Raw genomic sequence first — 22942 nt, 5'->3', positions numbered from 1 at the left:
TGCAGTGTGTGGGTGAAGCACATGTTGCTTTTTCCAGCCATTCATTTCTCAGCTGGTGCTGTGATAGCTTGCTTGCTTGCTTTTGTGTTGTCTGTCTTTTATCATTACAGATAAATTAGATGAAATTAGTTAAATTGTTCCCCTTGTCTTACTTGAATTATTTTAGCAGTATTACAGCCTCTTTTCTGACTGAAAAACGTATTTTACTTTCATGTCACACTTGATAACTGCCTGCAGAAGGTCACTTTTCTTCTTCTTGGAGATAATAGAGTACAGTGGTTACAGCACTGCTTGTTTTTAAGTTGTATTTTCTTCCTTCTCACAACTGTAATGTAAAGACCTCATATGTCAACTTTGGGATGGTGGGTGAGGTGCCATGTTATAAACTTTCTTTATATTTGCAGCTCTGGCACTGTTCAGTTTACGTCACTGCAGCGATGGCAAGTATAGAGATGGCTGTGTTCTTGGAGAGGGTTGAGAACCGTGAGGTGTAGAGGATTGAGCCCATGCCCCAGAAGAATGCTTGCCTGTAATACTTCTTTCTTATGGATTCCATTCACTCCTAGTTGTATAGCTCTTGCATGCGCAAAGTCTTTGATAGTAGAGTGCAATGTGTTGCTGTGGGACCATTTTCCTTGTTTGAACACAGACTTCCCATTCCTTGTGAATTGTGACAGTGTGGAAATGGGTATCAAGCTGGTCACCATTTTTTTGCAGACATTTAAAAATGTATAGTCACTTTCCATTTAATTCAGTCATGTCGAGAATGAGTCTCCCTTGAGCATGTCACATCCAATCCTACTGTTATAACTGAATGTCCCTCCTGCTTGATTATGAATAAACCACATTTCTTCCCCACATTTCCACTGTTCTTCCCACAACCTGGGCCAACTTACAGACCGTAAAGATTCAGGAGTGGGGGAAAACTGTTGAAGTCTGTCGATCCATGCTGTGCTAAGATGTTTATAAAAGACGACATGCAGTAACAATGCCATCACCAATTGTTGAAAACAGCAACATGGTAGCAGCTATAATATTAAGCAGCATTGAGATAACAGCAGTGTGCACAATTCACCAGCTTCATCCTATTGAATAGAAACAGGTCTTTACAGGCACAGGATCCTCTGCAGCATTTCTCTCCTGGGGGGCAAAGCTTGTTTATTTCCAGGACAAGTGTATAATATGTTTTATGTTTTGGAAGCCTCTGTCACAGAGAGTGGTCGACGCTCTGCTGTTTCTATTCTTTGGCAGGAGATGATTCCAGTGGTGAGGCATTCTGGGGTCCTCTAGGGGCGTACCTCTAGGAAACCAATGTCTTTGCACAGCTCATTGTGGATTGAGGTTAAATTCTTGAGACATCAATTTGAGGTTTGCCAGTTAATTGTCACACTTATGAATTTTTATCATTCCTATTATTATTAACCATTTCCTCAGCTGTGATCTCAAGTCATTCTTTCTGTTTCAGGTTGTGATCTCTCCCCCCCCCCCCCAACAGTCCATTTAACTTTCTCACTAGGCCTTCCCATTCTCCCAAATTGCGGCACCTCTCCATCTCCTCCCAGGTTGGGTACCTGCTGTATCTTGAGGTTTATCTTTCCAAACTCTCTATCTTTTGGTTTGACTTTGTCCTGACTTGCTTTCTGCGCTTTTCACCTGTGGGTGAAACCGGGTTGAGCTCCTGCTTTTACGTCTTTCCCGACAGCATTTTTACTTTTGTGTTGTCTGAGGATTGTGATGCTGAGATCCACCATTTATGGGGAGTTTCTTTTGTATGCCTCTTATTGTTTCTTCCCCTTGTTTCTTTCTTTCAAATCTTGCCTCCACATCCAGATGTGACATCATACCTCATATAAGAGCTTACTGGCATCTGTGATGTCTCATCTCACGTGTTTCTATTTCATAGTCATAAGAGATCTTTGGCCTTTCCTTAATCTAAATGTTTAGAAACTGAAAGCATGTCTAACAAAACCAGTGCCAATACAGTAGAAATCCACACCTTCTGCCACTTTTAGGAGTTTTTTAGAAGCCTTGCATCTTTCTAACCAATTCAAATTTTACTAACGGAGAACTCCGGAGAACTGGTCACATTATGGTAAGGGTGTAGAAGACTTCACCTTTATTTAGCAAAACGTGAATATGCATCATTTTGGAGGTGTTTTCACAAATTAACACTGCAATATCATAAACACTTTGGTACCCTTATCCCTGCAGTTTTTGCAAAACTATAACAAAAAAACACATTAAAAACTGAAAAGTGCTCTTTAATATGACGATTAGACAGGGCAGGGATACTGAGATATACACCAATACTGGTGTAATGCATCAATTAATCCATAAGAAGAGAGTCTACGCTCAATATGAATCACTTTGGCTGCTCAGAGTATGCACTGTTTATGGACTGACAGGCACCCAGTTTTGACCTTTCTCAATGGTGGCCACTACCGCCAAGTGGAACATGTTGCCAGGGCCCCTTGTGAAGAGGAACAGACACACAAGAGCCACCCTCTGTTTACAATTCCTTTCGCTGAAATCATCTGATCCAGCTGGAGATTTATGACAATTAACACATTAACAGGATAAACACTTCCCAAGTGCCGGCTCTGGGTTCAATCACCTTTGCGAGATGGTAACTCTGAGCCTGGTTTATATACCTGGGGGATCCTATGAGCACCTTTTTCACTTTGTGCGTTTACAGCCAGCGCAGACAGAGTGTTTACTGAACACAGGAAAAGAGGGCTGTAAAACCATCTGTGTTAAAAAGACCAATTACAAGGAGACATTGATCGTCTTGGGGGTATTTATTTTGCACATAATGAGACCTATGCTGCCTAGAAGGACAAAAGCAAGACTAAAAAGGTGGAAATGCACCAGTTACATACCTGTGAGTAATTTCAGGATTGTGTCTGAAAGCTTGCACTGTGCCCTCTTAAATCAGTTTTGTTTTTTATCCCTTTTTTTTTTCCTTCACCCTACCCAAAGCTAACTGTATTCCCCAGCTTAATGAAACTCCTGGGCTCTCCTTCTCTCCACATGCTTTTCTTAATCAGTTTTGAATTTATTCAAATTTGACGTGTACAAAAAAATAATAAAAGGGGCAATTCTACAAAACACAGATCACAATATCTCAAAAACTGTTTCCTAGCATTATTGAGGAGTACTTGTGGATGAAAACAGGATTGTTCAGTATGGCTTAAGAGACATCTTTCTTAAACTCGGTATTATAATGACACCTTTCGTGCCAATACATGACGTGGCTGCATAACGTTATATAATTTAGACTTAATTAGAAAAAAAATCAACAATATTTGGAAGAAAAACTGAAATTGACCGTTTTTTCCCCTCCCGACTCATACATAATCTTACAGGTTCCCCTCGAGAGATGTGTGTAGCCGTTACAGTGTGGAAATATTGTGAGGCTGGCGCTGGTAGGAGGATTCCACTGTCCAAGAGCAACAATAAAAAATTAATTGTGGCACCACACAGCCAGTCAGCGAGGGAGTTGGGATTAGGAATGTGTGAAATGGCTCATGAAAAGCAAAACAACTCCCCTTCACTGGAAGGCTCTGCCAACGAGAGGCCGAAACTGCGGGAAGAAACTTCAACTTCAACACGGGTCCTCTCTTAAAGAAAATGCCCATTTCTACTGGCTCGACATTTTATTACAGCCTATTGTTTAAAAACACAGGCGCTTTGTGCAACGGCCTTTCTCCGCTAATCTTGACACAGAGCTCACTCCCAACGTCAGGTTCAGAACGTACTGATGATCCCCCTTTTCTCCAACTGTGCAAGTTGAAAAGGTGCAGGACACAGAATTTAGATATGGGAAGGAGTCAAGAATTCCACGTCATCTCAGTTTTATGGAGATAGACACTGCACTACGGTTTCAGTGGTTTAGCAAGTCTAATTCTGAAAACTTGAAGCAAAAATGTTCAAAAAATGAAATAGTCCCAAGATGAAAATGCGGTCTGTGATCATTTGCTCCTTGCTAAAAGGGCCAGGAGCTGGAAGGAAATTAGATTTAATCAAGCTGGTCTGCTTCATATTCAAATACATTCTGTATAGTGTCTTGCAAAAGCATTAAACGCCCTGAAAAATTCTGAGACCCGAGTTTAATACCATGACCCTTTCAAAACGGGACTTTATCTTTAAGAATCTGTACACAGTCGACACCAAAATAAGAAAGCTAAAATATGCAGATAGTTTAAAATGATACAACAGATTTTTAAAGACAGCTGAAAATTCTCAATTGGATACGTACACGGTACAGCCCCTTTTCCACAGCAAACCTTAATTAGTTCAGAAGCAAAGTCAGCCGAGGTCACAAAATTAGTATAATTATCTGTGTCAGTTCTTCTCAGAACGATTAAACTTGATTTCAGAGTAAATACTTCTGTCTCATCAGCTTCCTTCAGATAGACACTGAATTTCAAGCCACGTTGTCCAGTATGGGCGAGTGGCAAGAAAGTCTTCTTTACTGAATAAGAATTCTTTTGAATCCTGTATCAGATATACTGAGCACATGTCTCAAACTAGACAAAACTGAGCTCTGGTGTATGTCCATCACAGCCTATCACAGCATTGAGTCAACCACCCCTACCGTCTGAGATGGTGGTGGCAGCATCCTGTTATAGGAATAGGTCTTATCACTACTGAGGGGAAATACATCTATCACTACTGAGTGGAAATAATTTAGTAAAATAAGGCCACCCTGAGCAACAAGAGAGTTTATGTCCTTGAATGGCCCAGTCAAAGTCCTGACTTGAACCCTTAAAAATTAAATGGTGAGGAGTAATATATCAGAAGTGGAGCAATACTGTCAGGAAGAATGGACAAATTTATACTTTGGAACCTTGCAAAGCTACTATAGACATATCCAAATAGTCTGACAGCAGTCATTTCTGCCTGCAAAAGCTGCTTCTACGAAGTACTGACTTACAGAGAAGAAAGCTTATGCAATCAATAGACTTCACTTTGATCATCTTTGTAGGCTGTGCTGATACGTGTTGCCATTCATACAGTACAGTATATAACCCTGCTCAGTTTGATTGTGAGAGTTTTGAAGAAAGTTCTTTTGGAAAAAATGCATTACATGTGATTCATCATAATATGATATTACTGACCAACGTATTCACACCCCGTAAGGCAAGGTAAATAAAAAACAGAGAACGGAGAACATGAGTACAGGCCCACAAAACACTATCCCAGGCAAGAGCAGGCTTATTCACACAGAACACCTCCAAATAAACAGCAGCCCTAACTAAAGAAAGCCAAGGTAAATTTTGAAGCAACAATCAAACTTGAAATACTACAGTGTTGTAACTAAGACACTGCTTTCCATTTTAGGATACACAAGCTGGATAACCTCATGCAAATCAGCCCAAGGAAAAACTAGGGCACAGACACATGCCATTTTGTTTTTAACTCCACATCTGTCCTTTGAGACTCCCTCAAAACAAAGCAACATCCATGAAATACTCAGCTCTTGGCAATGGTTTAACAAGAGCCCACAACTTGTGAAACCATAGCCTCAAATGGGTTTCGGCAATAGCAACAGGAAAACCTTAAAGGAACTTCAAGTATTTTGTTTACTAACCACTTCATTGAGCAGAAGGACCGTATTCAAAGCTACACTTCTGGAAACAACGTTCTTGCTGTGTGTATTGTTGCCAGGCGAGTTGTTATTATATGTGTCTTTGTGAGTTGTGTGTGTGTGTCCTTACCCAGATAGGAAAAGCAACACCTGACTCTCCTTGAGAACACAAGATCATTTCTTGTTCTTTTTCACTAGCTTATTCAGAAACCAGATCTTATCAACACAGACCAGTTTTGCCTCAAGCATTTCTGAAAGAAAAGTGAGGGAAACATGTGCTGGAGGAAACTTCTAGGTGCCAAAATACCTTTGCCTGCTATTTCCTTTGACTTTTAATCACATTGAAACAAGTATGGCCTGCCTGGGGAAAAATTATAAGCACGCTGTTATCTACACCTGTACATAATATTTCCCCTCTAACCTTTGCTATTTAAATAATCAAAACTCATTCTCCAGTCTGCCGAATCTAACATCTGAAAGAGTTACGCAAACAAATTACTGAGATGCTTTGGTGTTCAGCACTTCAGAAAAAATGCCTAGACTAGGCCATTTCAGAAGCAGAAATGAGTACTGCTGCAGGCAAGAAGACAGGAGAAATTCATTATACTTAATGACAAACAATTCATGGCTTTCAAAATTAACAGCATTGCTCTGAAGTAATTTCCCATATTCACCAAAGTTCGATGGGCTAACATTTTTGGCAGTTTCACATGGCCACTGTCCATTTTCAGCACCTAGTAATTTATAAATCAATTTATCAATCTCATTTGTCAATACATAATGCATTCAATTGAACAGCAGAGATAAGCAACAGAAAATACTATATACATTTTCACTCCTCTGATGTGTCAACTTGACCAATGAGACACATTACACGGTTTTACCGAAAGAGTTAAAAAAAGGGTCACTCACCATCTCATCCAGGGCGTAGCGCAGTAATCCATGTTCATACAGAATGAAGAACCTCCTCTGCCATTTCTGTGAGGAACAGGAAAGACATTAAAAACTCAGCAAGCCAGAAGCCTGGTTAACTTTCTTACACCTAAAGCAGAGTCCTGCCATTTGAAAAATGAGCAGTTAGGAGAAAAAAAAAGTGGATTTGTCTAACTAATGTCTTTTTTTCCCCACTGAATCACTGAATCTGAAACTCCAGGCCAAGGAACCAGATACAGATGTGCTTGTACTGTAGATCCTCAGCGTTTTGCTCCCCGTTCATTTATCTGTACAGTAAAGACACCTGTACTTCTTTAACTGTAAAGCTCTTATTTTGTTAAGGATGTTAAGGAGTTTTAATGTAGAAAACACAATGTTGACACTTTTTATAAGATTTCATTTCAGCGAATTCTAACCTTTTGTGTTCAGAGCTGGGGAGGTGCCTTGTCCTTATACAAGACAATTGTTTTTTTTAAATCTTGTGGTACTGGAAGCGACTGAGCGATGTTGTTGAATGTTATTTTGCAGCACAGTATTGTACAGCTGTTGTATGGCATTATTGTCATGTACGTCACATCCTAATAAGCAAGACAAATTCCCTTAGGGGCAATAAAGGTTCATTCAATTCAATCTGACCTCAGCATGGCTTTAAGAGTGGTGAGGATTCTGCATTGAGATCCAATGAGAAGATCACTAGTGCCCATCACTTTCTGTCCGTTCCATTAGCCAGCAGTGTACCTTATACCTAGGAACTCTGGAAAGCATTTGTTGAATGTATTGCCAAATAACTGTAATCCGTGTCTGGCTGTTTGCGTGTGTGTGTGTGTTTGGCATGTCTGCGTTCGGTGGAGAGGAGTGTGGTTAACTGGATAGACAGAGGAGGATCTAGATTTGAACTGTTTAGACTCAAAGACCGCTTGACCATTTTTCTTCTTGTTTCTGTTCTGAAATGAAACCGAAAAGGACTGTGGGCCGAAAAAAGCTCCATGGACAGCAGATCTGCAGATTCAATGCATTTCAGATCTTGTTGCCTACAGGGCCTTGTCCTGATTAGGTGCAAAAGCAATGATTTTATAGTATTATTTCAACTCCACACATCAAAACAGGGAACCTGGGTGGAAACACCGGATGTGGCAGCCGATACTGGCCTCTTTATAGCTATATACTGTATATGCAGTGAAAAGCGTTAAGTATCGGGACTGCAAAGTGAAAATTGGTCATTTTGGCTATGCACTAATGAAATCTTTATTTCTGATCAAAAGATAAATTCTAGACTTTTGCCTTACCTTAAACTTTTGATCTGAAATACAAATTTCTTTAGTACAAAGCAAAAATGACCTGTTTCACTTCACTATCCCAATACTTCTGCTTTCCACTGTACATATACTTTGAACGCTGTCCAACTCTAAAACAGCCAAACTGCAACGCAGTGGAGACTGTTATCAGATTCCCTGTATTGCTACTGCAGTGCAAAGCCTGGACCTAAAGAGTACAATGCAAAATACTCCACGTTTTCCATCTGTTTAAGCCTTAGGCAACCTGCAACAGGTGATCTTCATCCAGCAAACTGGGCCAGTTTGGCCCCAGTCCAGATTTCTACATTATTAAAATTGGCCCCGTGAATTTTTAAAGACCTTTTTCATCTCCTCAGGCTGCTTAATGTTCCACCATTAACCCATTATCTTCCAGTGCATCACATTTCACTCTCCTCTTAATTTGAGCTTGCGCATTCTAATTTGTATCCATTTTATTTTTACTGGGTTCATGCCAATTAATTCTAAATTAGCAACAGAAAGGGTCAATTCAATCTTAGTTACAGCAGCCGCACTAAGAAAAGGAATTAAACAGAGAAACTGCAATTGTAGGTGGCCCTCTAATTAGGAATAAAAAGCTAACTCCACAGATCCTACCACTAGAGTGTGCGGTGTTTAATGAAATAAACTACTCGCCCTGCATAATCCAGGATTCTCCAATAAGCCTCTTAGAAAGATACAGAATTATCTAAAGGATGCTAACTCATCGCTTCCTTTTCTTGCCCCAAGCTGTGTTGTCAGTAGCATCACACATGGACATTCTCACTCGACTGGTCTGTTGTAAATGACCACTTTATCGTCCTGCATGTCTGTCACACACTAAAACACTACTGAAGTGGTTGATTTATTTCTGCTGGAGAGCCCACCTGAGACCAACCCAGTCCAACATACCCCTCTCCAGACAAAAAACAGCTTGTGTGCCCACTGGACCACAAAAACAGCCATCAGTACCAAAGCTTGATACTCAACAGGTTAAATCACCTTATTGCTCCACTAACAGGACAATCCAGTGCTGATGCAAGAGTCAAAATCACTCGACTGCACCGTGGTCAACCATGAAAGATCAATTAAGATGCATTTTTCCAAACCTATTTTTAAAACTCATTTCAAAAACCTAAATAGGTTCTTCTAAAACCATACCTGCCGAACCAGCTAGGTTTCCCTTGATGCTCAATATACTACACGTCTATGCCCACGAGTACGTTTCTTGCTCTTACGACAACAAAACTGCTTTTACATATATCATGCCAATAAAAGCAATGAAAATGTATATATTCCAAATGTACTACTGGGCTCAAAGCCAGCACCACATCCTAAAAGGAAAAGAAAAACGACTTTTCCAGCAGCAGGATTGTGGGAATCTTCGTCTTTGGCAGGCAAACTCAATTGTGTCTTTGCGCCCACCCCCAGAACCGATATCTCGTTCCCATAACTAAACATCTTTTTTATCTTCCAATAAAACCCAAGAGAGTTCCTCCCCAACCACTGACAAGCCAAGGACATGGGAATTAAAGATAGGAAAGGCATAGGAAGTGGATTAGAAAAATGTTCATTTGCCAGACCTAATTTAACAAGTCTGAAAACAAAAAAAAAAGCAAAAGTTGTGTTTTTTTTTTATTATTATTATTATAGAGCCCACAGTGTGAGACAACCACAAGGCTGAGTCAGCTGACAATTTGACTCAGGGTCCCTGAGTGACAACACATGTGGCTGTTGAAGGTTACATTCAGGCTTTCACAAGCCCTGTGTGAATCAGCATTACATTTGTTCCACATTTTCTTGCACAGAGCCGTGAATCATTAAACGCTCCAACGGCACAGGACATTCCTTTATAACCGGACGACAAGGGCTCTCGAACCCTTGGCTCAGACTGAGCCAGAGCACAGGAATAAAATCGCTGGGCCTCGGAGTACAACGCCAGATTAGGGGCCTCGTACTGGAGTTATCAACGTCGGCCTGAATCAGCCACCCCCTCGTTATTTGCTGAAACACGTCTGTCCAGGAGGAAGAATTTTCTTGCCTCTGGGTTTCACTGATTACAGAAAGTGTCATTTGAAGTCAGTCACCACACCACCAAACATTCCTCGAGTCCGAGATTGCGGAAGCAAGGGCTGAAGGTGGGAAGGTGCACTGCGTTAGAGGAGCATCTTGTGGTTTTGAGCGCCATATGTTTCCTTAACTTTAATTTAAGTTAAATTAAAACCCGGACACCCTGCACCCTATTTAATCAAAATGGGCCTTTTTTTTTTGTACGACACCTCTTCAACTTTTATACGAATGGAATGGCAGGCCCGATGTGGCACTGGGTTCCAAAACGGAGGGCCTTGCATTATTTTGGTTTATCCTTCGGTTTTGACGTCTACAAGTAAATATTGACTGAATGCTCAACTGCACTCAGTGAAGTTTACTCTTTGCATTATACTGTATGCTCCTAAAACTGCTCTTGTCGTGCAGGCTGTAGTTTTGTTTTCTGTGGATTGTGTGGTTGGACGGCAGGGGTTGCTCAGTCCCTCTGTCGGGAAAAGCTTTCCAGCCACGCCACAGAATCCGGTCTGCATCCCGGAAGAGTTCAAATCCGGGACTACATGAAACCAGGACTAGGATGGGGTGGAGACGGAGGGACATTGGGTTGGGGGGCGGGATTGTGATCACAAGGCATTATGGGTTTTAAGAACTACAGTATATGCTTTTAAATAAATTGGGCGAATAAGCAGATCAATTGTTTTATCCTGTCTGTTCAAATTCAGTCAAAACCACATCAAAATCTCCCACCATCTTCCACTGGCTCATTCAGAAGGCCCTGCAGCTTGTATAACTCAAGATGCTTAACCATGTTTCTGCCTGAGGTACGTATGAGGACAAACACCCCCAACTTCCCAAACAACAGTGCGCACCACACACATTAACTCTTGTAAGGGACACTCTTTATATTTCAAACTGTATCTGGCTACACCTGTTGTAGAAGTGTTCAGAAAAGTGCGATAAAAGTGTAAGCAATTATTAATTATTACACCCGTGCCCCCTCAGCAAGGCACTACATGCAGAGTCGCTCAGGGAAATCCAGCCATATAATTCTGTGTAATTCTGTATGTAAAATAAATATGAAATTGTAATCCATGCAAGTTGCTTTGAATAAGAGCCAACAGACAAAATAATATAATATGTGGGGCCCGGCAGCTCTGTCATAACACTACACACACAGTATGTACCACTAACCATGAGCAGTTAAATACCACTGCACTCCACTGTTTTGACAGCAGCAGAGAAAATATTCGATAACAAGCCATGCATTCATTTGTCATACGAGCGTGTGTTCATTGTTTCACGTTCAACCAAAACCATCAACATGCACATATATCAGAAGACAGAGCTGGGGTAATACGCCTTCAGAAAGCCGATGCACGAATGCCAGAGAAAAGCAAACAACGCAAACCTGAAAAAGAAATATGTCCGTGCAAAAGGCAGCACAGACTGAGCAGACGGGAATTGTTCCAACTCCACTTGTATGAAGACCACACACTTAAGGAACGTCAGTGCAAATCAGAGTTTCAGAATTAAAACCGGAAAAAAACTGAATGACAGTTTTACTTCATTTGATTTTTGCAGTACAGAAGCGCTGAACTTAACAGTCATTCCCTGCATCATCCCTTGGACAGGCATACTGTACGTGTCCTAAGACACTGCCTATAAACACAAACCTACATTCTATGCCTACTCTAGTTAAACAGGGCTTTAGTTAACTACCTGTCATTTACAATGGTTTCCACAGAGCTCAGTGGGACTTTGCAGTGTAGTAAGTGTTTTCCCCATGTACTGTACATTCCTCATTCCACACTTGGCATGTAAATCCCAAACAACATATCCGGATATGTGCTAAATAATTTATTCGATTATTGTGAAACTAACTGGAGCCCTCTGACAAACTAACATAAGTTTAACATCTATAGATCTATATGAGAATCTGCCTCCTTAAATATTTGTCCTAAATTAGCCTTAAATAAACAGAAGGGTACAGCTACTCCTTCACTTTTGCCATTTATTTTATTAGACTTAGAATGTGCTCTTCCTGACCCAAGGGCAAATTCAGACATACAGTATTTATACATTCAATTTATTGACATGCATGTACATTGTAGATACAGGTTTCTGTTGGTATCCAAGAGCCACAGGAAAAATGAATTAAGAGAACTCATCAGCAACCATTCCTGTCACAGTTATTAGTTGGTGTTGCGTTTCTAGCCACAGTTTACAGAGAAGACCATCAATAAAAGATGAAGAAGTCCTTTTGTGCTCTAAAAGGCATCAGGGATTTTGAATGCAGTGCCAACAGGAATCATTCAGAGGGTCAGGACCCTGTGAAACATAATATACTTACACCATGAGGCCATTAAACATTCAGAGTAGGCTCCTGAGGGCTGGATGATAAAGCAATTATATTTTTGTTGAATCTATAAAAAGGAGAAACCGCTGTCTTGTAAAGAGATTACTCTGTGCATCTGGTTTGTACCTCTCGTCTACCGTAGATTGCAAGGCACACACAACGAGGTCGGCTCAGCAAAAATGAACTACAATGCTTATAGCAGATTGCAGGCAACTTTAGAGATAGAAATTTCTCTTCACCTGTAACATGCAAAGAAAATATCACTTTTTTTTCCCTTGCACAGGCCTCAGTATCATTTCTGGGCCCGATATTTGTACATTGTAAATGATAAGACTGAATACTGAAGCCAGCCCGGATGGGCACTGCTCTGTGTTTTTTCATGAGCCTGGGGTGCTGGTGGCACCGACCCCAGCCTTCCGGAAGAGTGGCAGCCCACTTACTGTTTCTGCAGGGCTTGTGCTTGCTCAGATTTGTGATTGGTGCTGTGCCCTTCAGAAATGATCCATTTTAACAGAGCAGGGCCTTGGACTACCTGTCTGCAGGAACCTTGAGGCATAAAAGTACTGCAATCTTTCAATAATCTTATTATTAATTTTTGTTAACATTAATTTGTCCGATACTTCTCTCCACCCCCCCCCCGCCCCCCAAAGTCAAATTTGTTTATATCCATTTATACAGCTGGACATTTTTACTGAACAAAAAATTCAATCAAAGTGAAGTACTTTGCTCAAGGGTACAACAGCAGTGCTCTAGCTGGTACTTGAGCCCACATGTACTTGAGTCCAGAGCCTTTAACCCTTGCTGCAGGTGATTCAAGAGGAAGAACGGGGCCTCTTATCTGAAAGGATCAACCCCTTGGGTGAATCCAGGGGCACTCCTGTCGGGCAAACTCGTTTTTTTTATTTCTAAATTATTTGTTTAAAAAGGCCCATAGACTAGGGAGGTCAACAATAAATTAATAGCTATATACAGTGGGCCCATTTCCTGGAAATGCCTTGACTTAGACTTATAAGAAAATGGAACAAACCGAAGATCCATACCCATCGACAAGAGCTAGGGAAAAAAATCTCCATCCTCCCACCAGAAACAGTTGCTGGTCCAAAAGGCTACCTATAACAAGATTTGGCGAACGCTTCTGAGAAATGACCTTCTTTTTGAGAAATGAAAAGAATTCAAGCCATTCTGTAACACAGCTGAGCCGCAGTTTGTTTTCACTTCTGAACTGTTTCATCTGCAGAAGGAGCTGTCGTTTGTATTGAACGCAGGCCGAAGCCTTAAGAGACTAAAATAACAGCTGCAGCCCATGGCTGGCAATAACAAGAGCACTGCATCGCACACACAAAATGTTTGCATCAACTAGCTTAACCAACATTTGTATTTGTGTTTGGGCTTACCTACGAGCAAACTATTTTAAGAGGGATCAACAACTCAGTTTTGAAGTGGTGATACATTAATCCTGTATTTAGTTCCAAAATGGCACCCAAAACAATGGATTACTTAATTACTTCAATAATTATCAATACATTTAAGGATAATTAAGAGATTAAGCATAAACACAGCACAGAAAACCTTACCAGACTCACCAAATTACGTACACAAAAATTCAATACTGCCTTTATCTCATATTCAAATTGGATGGATAGACTTTTGCAGAAGTAAACATATATATAAATAGCCTAGTTCTCGCAATGTCCCAGTCAATTTAAAGGGTAGAAATTTTAAGAGCCTAAGTCTAGCAGGCAAGTGTAAAAACTGAGACCTTAAAAGGAGCCATTTCTTGATCCTGAGCTGCAGATATTCAATCACCAGATTCAGACTGGCTAAGGAAATTTAACTTTTGAGACAGTCAACCAAACAATCTGAACACACACACCACACCACCTACCCACACACCTCACTCTTAATCGTCAGCCTATATCTTGATCCTAAAGTCTGTATTTTATGGCAGATTCTGTGCTTGAGTCTCAATGCAAAGTCAACCTGAAACGCAATTCAATCCGAGTTACTAAGAGTGGACTTATACAAATTGTAGGACGGAAGATCTTTTCCATTTATTCCTGAGTATTTCAGCCATTAGGGGTTGTATTGTCATGCACTATGGTAACAAAGGCATGCTGACGTGAGGAACAAGACTTTTCCTGGAGCAGATGGGCTGTGAAAGGTGTCCTCTGTGAATCTGTCCCCCAAGCAGGAAACGGGCAAGGTGATGTTCGGTAGGACGGGTCTGACACGATGGGCTGAGCAAGCAAAAGATAAAAGATGCAACTCCTTCTTACCCTGGATCTGTGCACAGGATTGTCAAAGTCTGTTCCCTCTGGAGCTAGAAGAAGCCATCCTCCATAAATAGGCTTTGCCTACACGAAAGAAAAAGTGCACATTAAAACTTGACACTTGGAGAAAAAAGACAGGGTAAAAACTTAAGAGTTAGGAAACTCTAGAGCATTACTTAAGAGTTGCAACTATCTGTCCTATAGTCTCTTTTCATAATGTATGTTCAACTCTTTCGTGACTCCCCAATTAAAAAATATGGATGTTTCAGGTCCGAAAAACTGACACTTGCTGAATTCATACCTGCCTTTAAAAGAATCACAAAAACCTCTCAATTAAATGAAGCCACTGGTCTCAAGTTGTAAACCTCTGGTTTAACATGAAATTCCATGCATGAAATTCAGGTTTAACATGAAATTTGATATCCGATTGTATACCGATGGATCCGCACCATTTCTTTCTAAATGGTTATTAAAACGGATGCTTTCATTGAAATCAGAAAGTTTGGTTTCTGAACACTTTGAGCATTGAGCCTGCTGAGGTTCATCTTGAGCCTCACAGGGATATTCAAGATGCATCTGAAAGAAATGCAGAGAGAACACCGACAAGAAAACTGAGCAGCCGACTCTCAGGTGAATTTTATTTTTAAATCCATCTCTTTTACTCCCCCTGCTTTAAATAGATGTTCAGTGCTGCACTCCATTTCTAGCAGAGATAATGATGACGGAGTCAAACGAACAGCTGAAGCTGATGGCTGAGATCAGGATTTTTCAAAAAGAAAATCAGATGAGCACCGGGTTAAAACTGCTGCATTATACTGCACAGGATTACGCTGATTGGGGTGTGCATGAGAAACACCAATATTAACACTCTGTAACTGGCAAAAAAAAAAGAGGAGAAAACAACCCTAGATTCTCAAGTATGTGTTTTTAAAGAAAGGGGGCCTTCACATGGGTCTCATCTGACAAAAGCACAGAGCACCTGCCGATAAGACACTGAATGACAGCACTTACTACAATCAAACAATATTCGGAAAAAACAAGACTGTAACAGGAGCTTTAATGCGTCAAACACCAGAAAAGATTAATAATCGGAAAGCATATGGGGAGACATTAATAATATTATATTAAACTGTTATGTCCAGATCTAAATCAAGGGGCAAAAGTCCTCCCTCATAGCGATTCACCTGGACATGTCAGTAAATGCCAATGAGTGGACTGTGACACAAGACTTCCTTTTAACAGCAAAAGGACTGACTTGAATTGCTTAGGACTGTGGATATCTTTCAGTGCTTTTTATTGACACAGCAGTCTGCAGGAAACTGCCAACAGGCTTATGCAATAATATGCATGGCAGAAAGGCAAGCCAGATATTGTGAAAAGGACAATGCAAAACATACACTTTGGTCAAGAATATCATGAACCCTCACCCAGAAACATATGTAAAAAAATGTCTTGAATGGGTTGCAGCATGTGTTCCACAAAGTCTAGAAATATCTGTAGTCCAACCATTCTCCAAGCAGGATTTCTTCATTTGAAGCTGTGAAATGAAGCTCTTTCCACCACTTTTCAATAGGATAGAGATCTGGGCTCTGCTCTGGCCAGGTACAGTAATGAGAGTTAGTCCAACGTTCCTCAATCCAACCATGCAATTCCTGACAGTGAGATAGTCTATTCGTAGCATGGGGGTGTACCCAATATTTGGTTATTCCTGTGCTGATCTATGCCTCTTTTAGCATGTACAACAGGTCTGCAAACCAAGGTCCTGAAAACCCTCAGACGTTCAGGGTTCAGAGGCCGCTTGTGATGGTCACTTGAGGAAGAAGCACGGTCATTTGCCATTCTTTAACCAATTAACCGCAGCTGCTCCTGTTCAGTCATTCAGAGCTCAAAGAAAAACTAGAAAAAGAATCTCTATACCTGCTGTCAGCTATACAGTATACCTCCTGGCCTTTATAAATTAATCAACTAGACCATCGCAAAAAACAAAATATCAAACCGGGGAAGAAACGCACCAGGATTAAACCAAAACCATGACCAACCTCACTGCCAACAGAGAATTTTAAACTCGTCGTCACTTTGGTAAGGGCAGCACAGTGACACAGTGGCCAGCATTGCGGCCTCACTGTTGCTGGAACCCTGGGTTCATTTCCTGCTGTGTTATCTACATGGAGTTTGTGTGTTCTCCCCTGATTTGCATGGATTTCCTCCCCCAGTCCAGAGCTATACTGGTAGGTTTATTGGCTTCTAGTGTGTGCGTGTTTACGTCTCTATGTGCCCGGCAATGGACTGGCGTCCCATCCAGGGTGTATCCCGCCCTGTGCCACAGCTTGCTGGGATAAGCTCCAGGTCCCCCGCGACCCTATACTGGATAAAGCGGTTATGTTAGTTAGTCATAAATGTTTGGATAGATGAACATTGTCACTTGGAAGAGGTCTCCTGCTTCTGCTCAGTGGAAATGCACCTGTACATACCCGGTTTATAACATGTAACTGAGCCCCAGTCTTCACAAAATGTGCTAAGAATCTAGGCAGGTTGGGTGGTCAGCTATTGCTCTCTCTCAGCATCACTTATTTGTTTAGATCATTGTTATCATATACAAAATTATTACGTTTCAGAATTTTGTGCAGCACTCTAAGGCAAACTGTTGTGATTAGCCCTACAAAAAAAACAGAAGATTGACTGATTGTGACGAAAAATACCTACAACCTCCTGTATCATCAGGGGAACTGGGTCACTCTTCTGGAATCATGCAATGGTGTGAATAACTTTAATAATGGCATGAATCTGTCTTGACCAAGGTGGCCAATGGGGCAATTCTGAGACTGTGCACAGTTCACATTCTGAAAGGCGGTTCGAAGGAGGTTCCTGTATTGATGAATCAGCATTCAGTGGCAAGACATTGAAGCAACAAGGTCACCCAAAGAGTATAGAAAACAAAACTGTTCAAGTGTGAGACTACTCATGTTTGGGTGGTTTATCGGTTAGCCTTCATCGTCAGGATGCTAATCACTTCCAATTTATTTTATTTGGACAGGATCTCTAACTATGGATGTGTGTTCTTTTTTGTCCAAGCTTTCAAGAACAATAAAAAAAACGTTCTCGAATCATAACTGCACATAATTACAACAGCCTGCCATATAATATATTTTAACACAATTTAATAAACATTCAATATAATAACCAATGCACAAAGCCTTTCTTTCCTCAGTAAATAACTTCTGCACAAAGTAGGAAAAAAAACAGTTCCTAACTGAGGAATAACTTCATGTAGTCCTGTGTGGCTCAAGTCTACAGTAAGAGGAGTACTTATGAAGACTGATTTACAGGTTTCAACCACTTGATCGAGCACATTGCATGACAAGAGAGAGAAAAACAGGAACCTCCCAGCTCCAGGAGGTCAGAGCAGTTCAGGATCCCAGTAGCTGGTGGCCATGTGCAGGCTGTATTATACAGGAAGGCACAAAACCAGTGTAGAACTGAACAAGTGATAAGTGCTTCCTCCAAGCTCCAGGAATGTGCGTGCTCCCTGAAAGCTGTGCTCAGATGTCAAAGACAACAACTTTCATTTTCAGACCAGACTCTCTCCCTACATTGCTGAGCTTTGGAGAATTGTGCACGCATGGTGAAACTTCTTGATAGATACAGCTTCATACCCCACAGTCTCCAGTAAGGGTAAGAAAATACTGTTCTGCTCTAAAAAGGCTTTTCATCATTCACCCCCCTCTTGACCTTTCTAAAGCCCTTGTCAATGAGGATAATGCTGACCGGGATTTAAAAGGAAAATATCCTCAAGAGTTCTTGGGAAAATGAAAAGGTTGAGGATTCCCAGGTTTGCTGAACTGTTCCCGAGACCTAGCTTGTGCAGTAACCAACAGCATGCGGGTTAATGTCAAAAGAGCCTTAGAAAGCAATACATTAAAAAGGATGAACCCAGCAGAAGAAAATGCACCAGACTGTGTGGCCCAGCACAGAGAACGGAATTTCAAAGTGCATTTCTGACAGGCTGGTTTATGGGCCAAAAAGGCTTACTTGAACATTCCACAGAGAGAACCACTTTTGCCCTTACCAAATATGTACAGGCCACAAAATCAGATACTTGCCCAGTTCACATTTTCTCCGAGTTAAGCCTACCAGACCAAATATACAGAGGAGTCGTGTTTTACTCCGGTTGCCGAGGACTAGACGTGAAAGTGAAGGCAGAAAGAAGAGAGGAGAAAAGACTTTCAAGCGCAGGAAACCTGTTTATCTGAAGTGTGGGAACACGCAAGACCACACAGATACTCCAGGAGATGTGGTGGTGCTCTCTTCCAAAGACGAAGTCCTCTCCTGTCTCCTGTGGTATCTAACTCCAACCCTCCACTTGGGCACAACTAACTGCTTCTTCTAATTCGGGGTCGTGAGGGAGCCAGGGCCTATCCTGGCAAGCAATGGGCACAAGGCAGGATACACCCTGGACAGCACGCCAGTCCATTGTAGGGCACACAGACACAAACACACACTCGCACCAGGGCCATGTCTTTGGACTGCAGTAGCAAACCAGAGAACCAGGGGGAAAGGCACACAAACACAAAGAGAACATACAGACTCTCCTTTCAGTATCCCTTCTACACAACAACACTCTTCTACAACAACCAGTTAGTAAACAAGATACATGTGCCGGATGGCCTATTCAGGTTAGTCTCCAGTCCGGTGTTCTATCGCCTGCTGAACTCTATAATAGCAGGCGACGACAGAACTTAAAGCAGCAACTCCAACAAACCGCCTACGGAGGCTACTTGTGCAGTCCCAGCTGCAGCTGCTAGATTATTTCAAAAAAATCAGTTGACATCCACAGTTTTTTTTTTTTTGAGGATCCGCTACTGTGGAATGCTGTAATGCACAACATTCCAAGTGTTAATTAAATGACCGTTCCAGAAAGTATAAGCACAATACGAGGGGGGAAAAGCGACCTACGGGATATTTCTCTTACCAACAAATAATACAAACTCCCAGATTTCGACTGGTATTCGTAAATCTACATTGCAAATGTAGCGCTAGAACTAATTTAGCCTGGGGGGGTTGTCCGCTAACATGTGTATGTCGTATTGTCGCAGGGGCAACTACCTTTATTAGCCCGTTAAAGCAGTAAATTACTCTCCTGTCTCCTGTGTTCACTCGTTAAACGGGTTATTTGATAGATTATATTAAAAAGTGATGCAGCCACTTTAAATATACAGTAAGAAACAGTTCAAAAAGACATTGTATCATTAAAGCATTCTTGAAGCCAAAAAGTCAATCCCGAAGAAACGTGTTTGTTACGGTGAAATGTAACATTATAAGTATATGTTAGTCATATAAGCTACTTTGAGGAACCCAACAACCGTGCCTGAAGAGTGTAGCTTGTTAGTGTCATAATAACAGCTCTAGCGTAACAGTGTAGCAGCTGAAAACATGCAGTATACAACAGTCCAGCTGCGTAATCGCTTGCTTTGCGGATAATATATGTATATATCGCTGCTGTTGCATTAAAGTATAATTGCATTTAACCGAAGTTCAAGGAAAGGGAAACCTGTCCTGTTAAGTGGTAGGCCTGTATGACCGTAATGTCTAATATAATACGGCATGTCAGAATTTTTATTATTTGTGATGGGTCGGCAAAGCATAAAGGATTTTGTATGATTTCCGACACAAGTTCGGCTTCGTTTCAACTTTTTGATGTTCGACTGCAAGTTCTTGGGAAGAGTCCCACTGAGATCCATTTCTCAATGTAATTTTTGTGTATATAACAAACGTTGGAGGTTCTCTGTGCCCATTATCAAGAGCTGCTTAGGACTATAACTTTGACTGGAGTTCGGGTATCAGTTTATTCATGACGTAGCATTTTCTTTCCTGCGCTTTCTCCTGCTGGCAATATTTACTTGAATTTGCCCGATGGGATGCCCCAAGGTTTAACTGGGCAGAACTGGGACCCACTCAGAAATAAACAAAAATGTCGCACACTATATTTGAATTGGGATGCCCGTTGAGATGTTAAAAAAGGAGAACAGAATCTTTTAATAAGAACGCCACTTGCGATTCCTAGTGATATTTGACAAAATTCTGCCACCTGCAAACCCCAAACGAAGGACATAAATGTATTGAACAAACGCTATAATAAACGTAGTGAATCAATAATTCCACATGACTGTATTGTGGGCTACACTGCTCATTTAAGGAATAAAGCCTTTCCATTTTAAGTCACATATTTCCGTTTTACAGTACCATTTTAAAAGCCCAAGACTCGTCTGCGTATTAGCCACAGCCCAGAGTTTATAGCCTACCCATTCCAAAATTCAGCTCCTCTAGGCAATACCCTTAGAAAGCAGGAGTTGCTGCTACATCAATAGGTAACACTACCTGGATGTGTCCTTTATTATAATGGTAACATAATATTTTGACACAGTATAGTTAGCCAACAGACCCGCTAAAACACAAACACTCTGTGCAAACACTTCTGGATGCATGTTTCTAAATGTGCATTCTAAATGTCTAAAACAAATCCTAAACTGACAGACACACACACAAAATAAATGTTACCTGGTTTAAATCCTCGTCGTTCAACAAATGCGATTCCCGGGGTTTAAAACAGTTCTGACATTTACTTTTGTTAAAAATATTGGCTTGAAACTTCCGACAAGGGTTGTCCTTAGAAGACATGGTCGAAAACGGGATCCGAGGGGATTTGATGCGGCGAATAATAAACTTTGAGATCCGAAAATAAAAATAAAAATCGCTCCAAGTGATCCTTTTAAGAACGGCGGTGGATTCCCACGGGACTGCAGCAGAGTTACCACAAGCCTCCTTTCCAATAAACTCCCAAAGCTCTCCCAAGCTGATATGAAGGCATGCCAGATTCCGTCGCACAACTCCAAAGCACACGGGGAAAATAAAGAGAATTATAAAACCGGCAAGGCACAAGCAGAATAATAAAGTTCCGGCTAGCACAGACCATATACATACTACGCACCCTTTAAACTGCTGCTGTTTGGAAACAACTTTATGTGTTATCTTCTACATAGAGCTGGGTACATACTGTAGATGATAAACCAAATGCTGTAGTGTTGAGCTAACTAAATGTCATTCCGGTCAGTTTGGTGCCTTGTCCGCAAAGTGGACAAAACCAAAAAAAAAAACACCCCACGCAGGTGAGTGTCGGGATGGCAATCAATCCACGCAAACTCCCCCAGTGACAGTATTCCACAACTGCATTAATCAGAATAATAAAAACGGGAAAATACGGCCCGGGGATCTCTCATGGGCAGCTCCTATGAATCAAGTGCCGTCTGTAAGATTCTCCAGGCATGCCAACTTCCACAGCGTTAGCAACCCAGAAGGAAAACGAAAAAGAACAAGTTTCTGATTTTTCTCTTCGCTCTCGGCGAGGAGGTGAACTAGATATTGTCAAGGTCCAGCCACATCACATGCGCAGTCCCCGCAGGCCGTGCTTTCTTTCTCCTCTCTAGTCCATGTTAACTTCTTTAGACGTTTCACACGCTCATGCACAACAAATGGTCGTTTTGCCCTGCGCTCCGTATTTTCTGCTATCCAGCGCAGAGCTGGAACAACTCCGCAGGGATAGCGGGGGAGGGGCTGAGAGAGGGGAGGAGCCGGGGGGGGCGTTGATTGTCGCTTGTGTCAGCGAATAGCAAAAATCGCTGAAGCTACGTAACTGGGAAGATTTTAAAAAGTTCTCCAATAGGAATAGAGAAATGTGGAAGGGGGAGGGGCTACTCCTTTCAGGTTTGGTGGACTGTCCAAGGACTCCAGTCTGTCTTTCAGACGACTGAATGACAGGGCAGTCGCTGTGATATTGCCATCGGTTTTACATAACAGCCAGGGAAACCAGTAACAGACTTAAACCCTCACTCCTTTTTTAAGTCTTAATAATTAATCATTTTAATAAAATGTGCCTTTTGTTAACCTGTTTTTTTTAACTTGTTAATTACTGTTTATGGTACGGCCCCACGAGTTTGAAATGATTTGGACAGAATGAAGCAACTGGTCTTTATGAGGGTATTTCATACTGAACGTCGTAAATACCGGCACAGTGCAAAGTTGAGATATTTTTTCTTGAAGTCACTTCACGCAATGACGCAACGATCATCCAGGTTGTTGCAATTTCTAATTTAAAAACTAAAATGACTCATATGCAATTTCTTCGGCAAAACTACGGAAGAGAATGAACGTCCTACCGGGTGTCATTATCGTTTAGCTTTAGCTATGTGAATGTTGAATTATCCATTTAAAAACGCTTCAAAAACATATTCCCCTGTCCATATTAGATCTTTGTCTGTTTTTCACGTTTGTGATTTCTTTAGTCACAGAAATGCCCCGTAGAAATTAGAAATTCTAACTGTAATGTCAAATTGCAGCTGTTAACTACTTACAGCACAAGGCGTCTTGGTATTTGTAGTTCGGTAAGGCTATTTGTTTAAAG

The 22942-nt window shown here is 41.3% G+C and overlaps 1 protein-coding gene across 9 annotated transcripts in view; it reads right to left on the bottom strand.

Annotated features, from left to right (window-relative positions):
* The window catches only part of mpripa (myosin phosphatase Rho interacting protein a), a 169783-nt gene extending 147713 nt beyond the window's left edge, over nt 1–22070 (bottom strand). For 6 of the 9 annotated variants that reach the window (XM_088612185.1, XM_088612184.1, XM_088612186.1 and 3 more), the window contains exons 1-3: nt 21043–22070; nt 14494–14571; nt 6503–6568 (exon numbers count right to left, since the gene is read on the bottom strand). In XM_088612185.1, coding sequence (XP_088468311.1) covers nt 6503–6568; nt 14494–14571; nt 21043–21162 — 264 coding nt within the window. In that variant the 5' untranslated portion in view covers nt 21163–22070. The remainder of the gene's footprint in view (nt 1–6502; nt 6569–14493; nt 14572–21042) is intronic. The other 3 variants (XM_088612196.1, XM_088612195.1, XM_088612197.1) reach the window with 1 other exon arrangement.
* Between the last annotated feature and the right edge of the window lie 872 nt (nt 22071–22942).

The sequence above is a fragment of the Lepisosteus platostomus genome, chromosome 19 (assembly GCF_059453375.1).
Source record: "Lepisosteus platostomus isolate fLepPlt1 chromosome 19, fLepPlt1.hap1, whole genome shotgun sequence".
In the NCBI taxonomy this organism is placed as follows: Eukaryota; Metazoa; Chordata; class Actinopteri; order Semionotiformes; family Lepisosteidae; genus Lepisosteus; species Lepisosteus platostomus.
This window is presented reverse-complemented; position numbering and strand designations above follow the sequence as displayed.